The following is a 13,308-nucleotide window of genomic DNA, read 5'->3' on the forward strand; positions in this document are numbered from 1 at the left end:
AGGCGGCACATAAATATTTGAAATGAATGAATGAATGAAATTATTATTATTATAATAATTACGTCTCCTCCGCCGCCGCCAATGTCTTCTAGAAAGGCCATTCTCTCGCCAGTCCGTCCACAACACGGCGGAGGCGGCGCACTTCACCCGGGATGGGGCCCAAAAGGCAGCAAAGCTGCCCGAACGTTTCCGGGCAGCGGCAATGGCTGCGCTGCTAGCCGAGGACGGTTGGGGACGCCCCTGTACCGCCGCCGCCGCCTGGCTACCGAGGAGGGAAAGGGGGGGGCAGCCGTGTCGCTCGCCCGCCTGCCTGCCCGCCCGCCGGGGCTTTCCCTTCGGCCGTCGCTCGGCGCTGACAGCCCAAGCGGCCGCCTGAGAACACCATGACCGCCTCCCTCTCGCGGCGCCCTTCCTAGCGGGCCCCTCCGCCTCCTCCCCCTTCGCTCCCCGGCAGGACCCGCCCGCGGTGCGGCCTGTCCCCTCCCTCCGGAGGGAGCAGCCGGCGGCGGCAGCGGCAGCAGCCAAGGGGAGGGTCGAGAGCGCTCCGAGCGAGCCTGGCGGCGGCCGCGCTTCACCCGCCCCAGCCTCCTCCGGCCGGCCGGGCTGCGGCATGTCGGAGGCGGGTGCGGCCGCGCCTGGAGCCGCCGCGGCGGCAACCGTCGCCGCCGCCGCCTCTGCAGCGACAGCCGCCGCAGGAGGGAGCGTCGGGGGCAACGGCGGCGGGGCGGGCGGCACCGGAGCGCTGCAGCAGGGCTCCCCGGCTGCAGGAGGGCTGCCCGCCGGCGGACCCGCCCGAGCTGTTATCGCGGCAGCCGCTGCTGCCAGTGCCGAGAGCCCTGCAGGAGGAGGAGGAGGAGGAGGAGAAGGAGGAGCAGCGGGGGGAGGCGGCGGCGGCGGCGGCGCTTCCCCGGGCTCTGCTCGCATCGCGGGCAAGAAGGCGCAGCTCCGCTCCGCACCCCGCGCCAAGAAGCTCGAGAAGCTGGGCGTCTATTCCGCCTGCAAGGTACCCGCCCGACCCGGGATGGGGGGCGAGAAGAGCGAAGGGGCGGCCGCGTTTCCTTCTTCCCCGCTGCTGCCTCTAGGGGGCGCCCTGAGTTGTTGATGGGGACGCTCGGGAGTGGCTCTTTTGGAAACCGGAGTAAATAAGAGGGCCCTTAAAGCGGAGTGGCGGCGCTCGCGCACCCGTACGCACGCGAGCGCGCCCCGGCCGAGTTCTCCCCGCACCGGCTTCCCACTTGGTGTCAGCCTGGCAACAGGTTTCTTGCTACGGAAGTAGAGCTTGGCGTAATGTCTCCGTCTGCGCATTGGTGCCGTGCCTCTTCCCAGTGGTTTAATTCGGAGTAGTTATCTCGCAATAGGCTCGCGGTTCCTTAGGATGGTCAAAACGTGGGTTGTTACACAGCCATTTCCGAACTATCAAGAGCCACGCAATGATGGCGGTTCTAGCTTGGTTTTTGTTTGGGAAGCAAAATTGGGTAATTGTGTGTCCTGGCTCCTAATGCAGGGGGACGAAATAGTAGATTTGTTTAGAAAACAGAAAGGTCAGGAGTCACACTGGCAATGAAAATTGCCTTGGAGGTTTTGATCCTTAAGTAACAGATGTGCATAAGTCTAGTTGTTTAAAGAGCAAGGAAAAACACTCTGCACGTGCTAAGTGGTGCTCAGGTTTTGACTGGAGTATCATTCATAGCCTGGAATGTGTCACAGCCGACCTCCCCTGTTTCTTCACTTGCAAAACTGCATCTCTCAGACTCCTAGTGCTGAGCATCTATTTCTCACTGGGCTCTGAAACACAGTAGCCTACGTTATCCTTGCCTTCCTTTCTGATGCCCGACTCTTTTGCAAGCCGTAGACTGAACCTCCCGCTTGTGACAATTTTCTGTCATCTTCTGTGACCTATTTCTGTGTGACCCATTTCGACTCAATCGCCTTACACAATAACCTTTCTGACACTACCACTCCAAATGATCTGGTCTCCTTAGCCCTCTATAAATTATCCGCAGGGTCCCTTCCCTACAGCTTCTACCTTGCTACCCTTTTTTTTTGGTATCCTTTTAGCACCCAGTCTACTGTTTAGAACATATTTAGCATATTTCATTTTGGAAGGGGTGCTTTTTATTATTACAGGTTGCCCAGGGTTGGGATAGTTCTACAGTTCTCTGCATGAGGAGCTAAAGGGATCAATTTGTAAGGAATCCTAAGGGATCCTGAGGACTGACAAAGCAGGATATCTGTGCCTCTTTTGGAGAAAGTGATACATAGAAAGGGCAGGGAATAAGCCACATTTTCCAAAGAGCAGAAAATGTGGTCTCAGCAGGAGATGCCAGCCTATGTTTTTCACTGTGTTACGTGCTGTCTAAAATGGTGTCCCAGTGGCTTGTCATATAAGCACAGGGTTCGGCACTGAGACAAACGGTTTTTAAGAGCCTCCTGTGTGCACTGAGAGATACATGTCCCCTCCCCCTGTTTTGTTGTGGGGTTCTCCCCCCCCTTCAAAAATGCCATTCCAGCTCTCTGTATCCAGCTGTCTGCAATGCCAGCATACTAGTGGGAGGAGGGCAGAAGAGGAGAAGCTTGGATTGGGGACTTGGAGCTGCGGCTCCTCCTGCTTTCTCTCGTCCTTCTTCTCTTCCCTCCCCCTGGTCTTGGCAACAGAGCCTTTGTTTTGACAGGATGACAGCTGAGGGAGGTGGGGACTGGGGCTTGTTCCTCCTGCAACCTTGGACAGAAAGCTGGGGAAGGGGATTATCAATCAAGTGAGGTCAGAATGCTCAGCAACCAGGAAGCATACATCTCCAATAGCTTTCTCTCCCCCCTTCTACTCCCCCCCCCACAATACAGAAAAAGAAAATTTGGTTAAGTAAATGAAACCAAGCATGATTCATTACACTTTCATCTCCTACTTTCCTCTAGGAATCTCAGGGTAGTATTGTGTAGCTTTCCCCCTCCCTATTTTATCCTTGCCCCAAGCTTGCGAGGTAGGCTGGAACCGAGAGCTGGTATTTAGTGCAAAGTCAGCCAGTGAGCTTTCCGAGTGAGGAGGAAGATTGGTCTCCCTAGTCCTTCCCCGTCACTGTGATTGGATGTGGATTTGCATCAGGGCCGGCCTCTTTGGGGGATGAAGTTCTGGTGGTAGCATATGTGTTTGATGGGGATCTGCTAAAACCATCTGGATGAGTGATATGTTGCTTGTGCATCTTGGGTGGCCTAACTGCATCAGTACATTTGCTGATGTTGGTGATGGTCGTAGTTCTATCACAAAGGTCAGAATCTTACTGGTGATTTATGTTTGTGTAAAGAAAAGTGTGTAAGTCCCAAGCCCATACTTGTTGTTTTACTCTTATGTAAGGGAACTTGCACAAATCTTGGCAGCAGATTACCAGTCGTGAATGAAGTGCTGTTATATTCCTAGATATACACCCTGGAATGCAACCAATACCTTGTAAATGAGCAGCAATTTGCTACTACAACTTATGCATGTTCCTTTATGTGAGAGTAAATCAGCAAGTGTGGGCTTGGGGCTTATCCCGATACCTGTGGCAAGTAAAGTCTTACTTGGAGCCTCCATAGCAGGTGTAGGTCCCAGCACCATAGGCTGCACCAGTTGGAGAACAGCTAGTGGGAACAGCTTGCCATGTGGACCCGTGGAAAGAAGTTTTTCGTCTCATCCACTTGGGAAGAATAAAAGCACATGGTGGCTGCAAAGAAGTAGCCACTTGGTGTGAATATACACCTGCCCACCGTTCCTTTTGTTAAAATGTTCAGATATCAATTTCCTTAGGGTTTCTCTGGTGGCTAATGGATTTGTGTTTAATTTTCCGGTCACAATTTTGTGGGGAGATTTAGACATGGAGCCAGATCTAGCAGAGAAGTGGGGAGGGCTGGCATGTCCAGGCATCTATCTCCATGGGTGGAGATGTCCTTAAGAGATCATGGGAGGGTTGTGACGCCCACTTCATTCCCAGATGAGGGGAGGGGCCAACTGGTGACTTACATCCATGTGGTCCCCTGTCATCCTGGAGTTCTGGGGAGGGAGTGGCCCATCAATCAGCAACTGGGGTTGGCTGATATCAGGATCAGTCTCGAATGATGAACTGAAACTGTACCCCCAGCAGCTGGAGTTGTGCTCTGTTTATTCCAAATGTTGTTGTCTGGTGTGTGTTTTAGCTGGTCCTCCTGGTCCTCCTCTGGCTGCTCAGGCTGCAAAATAAGTATTTAAGTATACCTAAAACAATAATATTAACACTAATATGATTAAAAAAAAACTCTTAGTGCAATGAATGCTTTATGAACAAACATATTGAGTTATTTTACACACCAGCTAGAAACCTGTTGCTTAGCGTAGTAAGTTGGCCCATTGAATCAGTGGGGATTGGTGAGTCATCTCCTCTGTACATTACATTGATGCAAATGGGCCTACTCTAGTTGTGACTTAATTTAGCTTTGTAAGTCATAACTAAAATAAGGGCATTTAAATCAATGGAATTTACAGCTATGGTGAGTTAGCAAATCCCCACAGATGGAGTGGGCCTACTTTAATATGACTTACTACACTAAGCAACAGAATTTCAGCCACTGTTTTTTGTTTGTGCTTGATATTTGCTCAGCTGTACATCTGATAATGAAACACATAAATAAGACAAGATTGTTTGGAGCATACATTCTATTCTTTACAATAGTCAGGACTGTCGGCAGCTTTCTGTTGCATACTTGATGGCAAATCCCAGTTTACTGCTGCATAGTAATTTATAATTATGAATTTACGTAAGTGCTATGGAACTTTCAGTATTCTGAAATTTATCTATGCCCAGATGTTAGGTCTTTCATTAGAAATGTTACCTGCTTGAAATGATCACACCAACATAAGGGTCTGGAAGTTTTTAAAATCTACTCTTCAGTGATTCTAACAACACAGGAGTTACACTTAGGAGGATCTGCCAGATTACTGGGACATGTAGGGGAAAGCAAACAAAAGTGACGAAACTGAATTCCCATGTGCTTATCAAAACTAGTAACACCACGGCAGATATAAAGCGCACAAGAGACCCTTTAAATTAACAAAATGGCACAAGTTTAAAAAGTACGATGTGTGTTTTTGTAAAATTCTACCAGTGCGTGAAATGCAGTTCTTTGCATATTTCCTTCTTGTTGCTGTATTTGAGTGGTTAAATATGAGAAATCTTTCTAACATTCTTGCTCATATTTTTGGTAATTAGGAAGCCAGGAGATCCTTTTAAACCTTCTTCTTTATCAGCTATGGTAAAAGCAAGAAAAAAAGGCTGATGTTTCTTTTCCACCTGTGTTTGTGAGGCCTTCCAAACAATCCTTCATTTGTTTTGCATTTGCTCCATTTTGGATCAAAGTTCCCAGATGTGAGAATTTAGGAGTACCTCTGAAAATCCTTTGGGATGTGAACTGAGTTTGTTTTTGTCTGTCACTCTAGTTATTTGTCTTACCCATTTATAGGTAGGTGTCTTTCCTATCAGATTCCTTGCTCTCACAGCTTGTCATGTAGCTCACCTTGACTAAGCCTGCTGCTCTTTCAGGTTCATGTATACTGTACCTCATTCTTCTCTGTGTCCTGTTTGTCTGGCAATAATCATGTGAATGGGGGAAGTGTGCCGTCCTCTGTGAAGGAACCAAAGAAAGAACACAACGATTGTGCAGTGGGGGAACTGATAAAGTTGGACGATGAAGGAACAGGAGTCATGAAGGCAGTGGAAGTGTTTCTTGGGGAAGAGAAACAGAGACAGGAGAGGGAGGAGTTAGAGAGGTGGAGATGGGATGATATAAAAGAGGAGGGTGAAGAGAGAGGGGGCAAAAGGAGCTGAGAGAGAGAAGTGTGCAGACAGATGAGACTGGAGAACAAAGAGATAGGATCGCGAAATTGTTAAATGATTTTCCTAACTTGATGACGGGAGGAGGACTGTTGCCCACCTCACCCGATCAACACCCTAAGGTGACCGGTGAGCAGAGAGAGAAAGATGGAGATGGGAAGTAACATCTCCTATTCTGGGTTTGGGGAAGAAGGAGATCCCTTATGGCAGTGGTCCCCAACTTTGGGCCTCCAGATGTTCTTGGACTTCAACTCCCAGAAAGCCTGGCCAGCAGAGGTGGTGGTGAAGGCTTCTGGGAGTTGTAGTTCAAGAACATCTGCAGGCCCAAGGTTGGGGACCACTGCCTTATGGTACCAGTCCCTATCTCCCCAGGTTGGAGGGAACCCGAGTGGTACACCCATGTTGCGGAACGGCTTGTGCGGTGTTGAGCGCACTGGTACAGAGCCAAGTAACCAGCTCTATCCATGGAGTGAAGAAAATGTAAAAGAAACAAGAAATGTTGAAAATGTTAAAGTTAAAAGTTATAAGTTGTTGTCAGAAGTAGAAATGTTAGATCCGTTTGGTTTGGGGATTCCTGGAGATAAGGACAATAAACAACCATTATTTGCACCCGTTGCTTCATCTCCGTCAGTTCTTCCCGCCGGAACTCCAGGCTGGCCCCCTCTTTCAAGAGAACCCAGTAACAAGTCATTAGTTTGATATGTATTAGTTAATCCTGGCAACTTTGTTACTGTACTTGGTTACTCAACAGTGAGGGTGAACAAAACAATAGCAATGACTGAAAATACAGTACAGGCTAATACTGGAGGAATTCTCATAGCTGAAGAGTGGTTGGATGGTAGTAGATGGATAAGGTAATCTCTCTATCTCTGCTGACACAGAGGTTGGCCTGAAGATGAGCTTTATCCAAGGAGAAGTTGTATGATAACGCAGAGACAGAATGTTTACTTTGAAATGGTTTTCTTTTAAAAACAGAAACAAAAAACAAACCACAACTCTTCAGTAATTCTTTTATGGTTTCTTTTCAGTAGCTCAAAAGGGCAGAAGCTGCAGATGGAACTCATATGGAACCAATATCCACACATGCAAGGAAATGTATATGTTCGCTGTCACGGGCGGGCATACACACATATGTGCTCATGATCACAAAAGTAGGCTGACATCACTTGTAGATAACTCATTAAACAGATTACAGCCTAACAGATGTATATTGTGACAAGCAAGATACTTGACTTCCTCTTCTTAGCTATACCAGGCAGAGCTCAACAACAAGAAATTTATGAAGGCCCTGCTGAATCAGTCAGCTGAGCTTGGCTGGATGGGTCCTTCTGCTGAAGTAACAACTCTGATGGTAATTATTTTAAAATATAAAAATGAACAATGCCAGCATGGAACTACGTGTTTCACCAAGCGCTTGTTTACTGACGAATGTTAATGTAAGAGCTGATATGGTGTAGTGGCTAGACTGTAGCTTGGGAGATCCAGGCTTCTCACTGAGTCATCATGAGTCAGTCACTGCCTGTCAACCATGTGTGGGGTTGTTGTTGAGAGGAGTGGGAAGTAAAACCATGTACACTGTCTTGAGCCCATTTGAAGTAGAGTGGAGTATAAATATAGGTTATGTGCTTTTAAGTTATAACCAACTTACAGTGACTCTGGTAGGGCTTTCAAAGTAATTTGAGATATTTAAGGAGAAATTTTACCACGGGGTTCCCATGACTAAGCAGGATTCAAACACAGGCCTCCTGAGTCTTAGTCTGTCATTCTGTTCACTGCATTACACTGAGTACACTAGAATATAAATAAGTATAATAAAAAATAGTAATGTAAAATGGGAAGCTTTTCCAGAAAAGAAATGTCAGAAGGAAATGGGATAATAAGTGATCCTGTCCAGCTGGTTTTCATGCTGCTAGACTAGTTTCTCCTTTTACAGCAATGGGGGCAGATGACTAAAGCACTTGCCTGTTTGTATTTTTGCCCATAATGAACTTGGAAATGCCTCCTTTAACATGTCTGTGGTATCACCTCTCCCTTTTCTTCAACTCACTCCTCAAACCTTACCTCTTCCATATGGCTTTGGGTGATCTCAGTATTGTCACTTCAGTTGTCACCAGGTTTTCTATGTGGTTGCGTTTGTGCATCACCCCTACCAGCCTTTCCCACGTGGATGCCCCCCAAGTGTTCTGGGGCTGCAGGTTCTGTGATGCCCAATGAGCCTAACCCAGCTATGCTCACTGGGCATCCAGAAGGCATGAGCTGGGATAAATCATAGTCTAACATGGTAAGGATGCATCACCGTGAGTGTTGGACTCTTGCGGTTCCCCTTTTTCCTCTTCACTTTCCATACAGCTGACAGAAGGATTTCAGAAGTTTTCACATTGGCTTTTGATTAGTAACAGATGACTGTAAAATCACAAAGAGCAGTATGGCATCTTTAAGACTAACAGATTTATTATAGCAGGAGCTATCTTGGGCATGAAACCGATTTCCTCAGATGTAAGGAGTGATACAGAGAGAAAGCATATATAGTTGAGAAGGGATATAAGGGCCAGTTTAAATGCGGAATGGATGCAAAGAAAAATACTTGCTGTCTTAACACAGTGACAATTACCTTCACATAAACACAGTATGAGGAAGAGGGTGGTGTCTTCATAAATGTTTATGTAATAATTAACCTGTTAGTCCTAAAGGTTAACTGTTGGATAGCTCAGTGGTTTAGATACCTGGCAGTGGAGCCAGGAGTTGTTAGTTTGATTTCCCACTGGGCTTTCTTGAAAGGGGCTGAACTTGATGATCCATAGGATCCCTTTAAGCTCTGCACTTCTAAGATTATTAAGGTGCAGCACAATCTGTATGGAAACAGCTTGCTCTGTCGTCTGAACCTAGACCTTCATTCCAAGTTAGTTTCAGTAAGCCAGCTTCAGTGTGTTCAGTGTTGAGCTTCTTTGAAATTAACCATAGCTAATGTCAGAGACATGACACACGGGTGGCAGTGAAGGTTAGCTGCTGAGCCACTGGGCTGTTGATCGAAAAGCCAGCAGCTCAAATCCATACGATGGGGTGAACTCCCGTTGCTTATCCCAGCTCCTACCAACCTAGAGGTTCGAAAACATGCAAATGCAAGTAAATTAATAGGTACTACCTTGGTGGGAAGGTAACAGTGTTCCACGTGTAGTCATGCCAGCCACGTGACCACTGAAAGTGTCTACAGACAAAACCCAGCACTTTGACTTACAAACGGAGATGAACACTACCCCCTGAAGTTGGACACGACTGGACTTAATGGTCAAGGGGAACCTTTCCTTTTAGTAATGTCAGAGATAGGAAAGGTTATTGTTGCTGGAATTGTCTAGTGGGATTATGATATTCCCTGAGTAATATTCACCACAGTTTGTCAGGCCAGGCAACAAGGCAAAACATGCTTAACTATAAGTAGAAAGGAAAACTTGCTAACCTTTCTGGAATCATGCAGGACGAGGGGGTGGGGCAGTGTAGTGCTATGGCTCATTTCTAGCTGTTTATATTAGGCTGCTGCTCATGCCTGTCGTTTTTTCTCATCCCTGTCTATTCATATTATGCCAGACTAGACACACACACACATGCACGCACGCACGCACGCACAGAGAGAGAGACAGACAGACAGACAGACAGGCAGGCAGACATTTTGTCCTATCTGGTTTGGGAATCTCCTTTCTTCATCTACTTCCTCTGGGTGGTGGTGCAAAAGAAATGACTTATTGATAATGATACTAGTATGTGATACGTACGTCTTTTGTACAAGAGTATAATACACAGTGGACAGACAAGGAAATAGATTTGCTAGCAAAATGTGTTGGATGCTTTTACTAGGTAGGTTCGTTTCTGTTTTAACTACACTCATTTAGCTTTGTAAGTATAACGCAAACAGGATACATAGAGAGTTGACATTTTTCATAGATGTAAAAAGAAGAAACAGAGTCATACCAATATGTTAATGGAGTGCACTGTAGGCGCCAGTCTCATACGGATGAATGAACACATAAGTATTTATAATCTTGCTCAGCAAGACATGTCGTAAAATAATTGACACTTTGAATAGCATCACACCATTAATACCCACCAGGCTTCTAATAAAGGCAGCAAATGAAGGCCCCACTACAACACATTTCTATGTGCTGAAGAACAAAAGACAACAATAATTCTCAGTATCAGTTCTTTATATCTTTAATATTTATATAGCATTTATACATTCTGAGAACTTTCCACATACTGTATATTGTTTAAGGACTTACTTTCCATATTTTGTGGTAACAAAAGCACTAAATTCAGACACTCCTGTGTGCTCAGCAACATATCAAGGGTAGGAGATGTGAAGCCTTCCATATGTTGTTGGGTTGCCACTAGAGATGGGGGTATTTGTATTCGTACAAATACACCAGACATGTGAGTGGACAGTCTGACCCCAGGGGCCGGACCATCATTAAGTCCAGCTGCGCAGGGATATTCGTATTTGGATACAAATATGAATACCCTCATCTCTAGTTGCCATTCCTGTTAGCTATTGCCAACACAGCCAATGTAAGGAGTGATATGAATGAACATATTTCCATCTTTGCATACTCTAGGACACTGCTTCTCAACCTTGGGTCCCCAGATGTTCTTGGACTACAATTCCCATAAATCCTGGCCCACACAGCTAGCTATTGGTGAAGGCTTCCGGGAGATTTAATTCAAGAACATCTGGGGACAAGGTTGGGAGCCATTGCTTTAGGAGGAAAGTACACTATTTTGTTTTGTTTTTATTTGAAGTACAATCTCCATTTTGAAATGTAATAGGAAACCATGGTTTGAATAGAAACGGGCTTCATCACGTTTAAGCGATAGGTGTTTCTTCCTGTGGATTGCCTATAAGGAGGAGATTGAAAACAAACCATGGTTCTTGGTTATCTGTGAACTCAGGCTAACCAGGGTTAATTTAAATAATCCCAAGGGAATTATTTCCAGTAAGGAAATACAAGAAGTTGCCATATGAAGTCACTGGTCTGTTGATCCCAGTATGGTCTACTCCAACCTTCTCCAACCTGCTGCCCTCCAGATTTTCTGGATTCTGGTTTTCATAATCTCTAACCTTTGATCATACTGACTGGGCCTGATTGACACTTTAATCCAAAACATCTGCTGGAGATGGTTAGTTGTTTTCAGAAAGCCCATGTACTTCAGGTAAGGCTGGGAAAGTATTTTCCCAGCCTTACCTGAAGATGCCAGGGGTTGAACCTCAGACTTTTCACATTCAGGGCATGTGGTGTGCTGCTGAGCTGTAGTTTTTCTCTGATTGTGGCTTGCTGTTTACCCAATCCCAGTTCCCCAAGATTGGATGTGACAGTGAACTCTTTGAAAACAGATGGATGTATGGAACTGTGGTTTGTCCTAATGTCCAACATGTTAAGATGTGCATGTGTCCTGTCTAATTTTCTGGCCCCCAGATCCTTCCTCCTCCTTTTTTGGGTAGAGGTAGAAATGAAGATTTCAAATCCTGGAAGCCTCCATTACTGGCAGAACCTCCATGACCAGCAGTTCTTCCTTAGAACATAAACATGCTTTGCTATATGGATAGGGTAACCTTTGTTTTTTTCCTGCACAAACTGGTTGTTAACTTCCAGTTCCTTCAAGATTTAAGAGCAAATTATGTTTTTGGAGCAGATGTAGCCCATGGCAGGTTCTGGGGAGGAGAGCAGAATTAGCCTAGGAACCTGCCAAAGTTGCCCCCTCTTCCTTAACCTTACTTAAAATAAACCAGATTGAAACAGTGTTCAGAATTCCTGGTTTGTTTCCTAACCAGAGTTAGGATAATCCATGGTTCCCTTAGTTCATTGTAATGAGAAACTTTGGTTTAGTCACTTTTTAATCAAAAGTGAAAGCACAAACTTTTACTCTCTTCTTCAGCATAAGAAAAAAAAATATTGAGGGACAGGTTGCATGTTTGTGATAATCCGGCTCATCATTCATGGGACAGTACCTCTCAGATATGAACGAAAGCAAAGTGTACTGCTTATGTACTGCCCCATAGCAGTTAAGGCACTTTCTGAGCAGTTTACAGTTTAATTATGCAGACTACACATTGCACCCCTAGCGAGATTGCTGTTCCATTTACCAGTCTCAGAAAGATGGAAGGTGAGTCAACCTCAGGCCAGCTACCTCAAGCTTGGGTCATGAGCAGAGTATTCGCTGCAGTAAAAACTGAAGTTTTACTACAGCTCCATGAGGTGCCACAGTTAGTTAATATGTTTCTGGCTTGTTATTTATCTATCCCAAGTCATCCAGGTTATCATAGGCAGTTGGAGTACCTAGGCCATACTCAGGATAGAGACCCTGAGATTCTCTGGTCCCATCTAGCCAGTATTGTTTACACCAGCTTTCTCCAAATTGTGGGGAAATTTATTCCTGTGTAATGAATCTTTTGAACTTTCATCCCACCTCCCCCAGCAGCAATATTTCACCACTTAAAACTCATTTTGGTACTACATTACCAACTCATTTGTAAAATGTATGACCTTTGGGTCTGATTATTAGTCTGTTGGGCAATATAGTTACCGTACTTTTGTTCTTTCACAACTGGATTCACAGTTCTCTGAACCATAGCCAAAATATTATTACATTAATCTTCCCAGTTATTAGCACTTCATTGTTTACCATTTATTTGAAGAAAGGGCAGTAGATAAACTCACATGTGGCAAATATACACATTAATCACAACACCCTTTCAGAGGGTCTACAATCCATATTTTGCGTTAAAGCGTACTGCTAGGAAAATGTTAATCACAAAACAAATCTATAGTGATTTATTTTCCAGTGTGGGCTATGCATAGGAGCCTAGACTGCTCATTGATTAGAGTTTTGTTTCATGGAGTGTAGTAATGCAAAGTGACATAATGATACTGAAGTAATTTGTTAAATTATTCCGTGTGTGTGTGTGTGTGTGTGTGTGTGTGTGTGTGTGTGTGTGTGTGTGTGTGTGTGTGTGTGTGTGTGTGTGTGTGTGTGTGTGTGTGTGACACCAATATGCACAATATTGGATTTTGTTCTGGTTTACAAGGAAAAAAAATATTGTACAGTGTTCATGAATGAGTTGAGTGTGGTACAGTGGCTGGAGAAGCAAAATGAGGCTGAAAACCTCCAGTTGCAGAAGTATCACATAGTCTAAGGCAGTGGTCCCCAACCTTGGGCCTCCGGATGTTCTTGGACTACAACTCCCAGAAGCCTTCACCACCACTTCTGCTGGCCGGATTTCTGGGAGTTGAAGTCCCAGAACATCTGGAGGCCCAAGGCTGGGGGACACTGGTCCAAGGGGAAGGGGCCCTCCCCACCCCAGTCAGCTGTGGAATTTTAGGTCAGCCAGTACTCCTCAGCCTAATTTACTTGGCAGAATTATTGTTAAAATTAAAAGGGAGCACTGCTTGTGCCCCCTTGATATTTCTGAAAGAAAGATGGGACG

The 13,308-nt window shown here is 45.5% G+C and overlaps 1 protein-coding gene across 4 annotated transcripts in view; it reads left to right on the plus strand.

Moving 5' to 3' along the window:
- Positions 1-443: 443 nt before the first annotated feature.
- Positions 444-13,308, plus strand: part of KAT2B (lysine acetyltransferase 2B) — a 58,972-nt gene continuing 46,107 nt past the window's right edge. For 2 of the 4 annotated variants that reach the window (XM_073003379.2, XM_073003378.2), the window contains exon 1: positions 494-1,003. In XM_073003379.2, the coding sequence (XP_072859480.2) occupies positions 611-1,003 (393 nt within the window). In that variant the 5' untranslated portion in view covers positions 494-610. Of the gene's footprint in view, positions 1,004-13,308 lie in introns of all 4 variants that reach the window. The other 2 variants (XM_020808074.3, XM_078377265.1) reach the window with 2 other exon arrangements.

This window comes from Pogona vitticeps, chromosome 6, assembly GCF_051106095.1.
Source record: "Pogona vitticeps strain Pit_001003342236 chromosome 6, PviZW2.1, whole genome shotgun sequence".
Taxonomy (NCBI): Eukaryota; Metazoa; Chordata; class Lepidosauria; order Squamata; family Agamidae; genus Pogona; species Pogona vitticeps.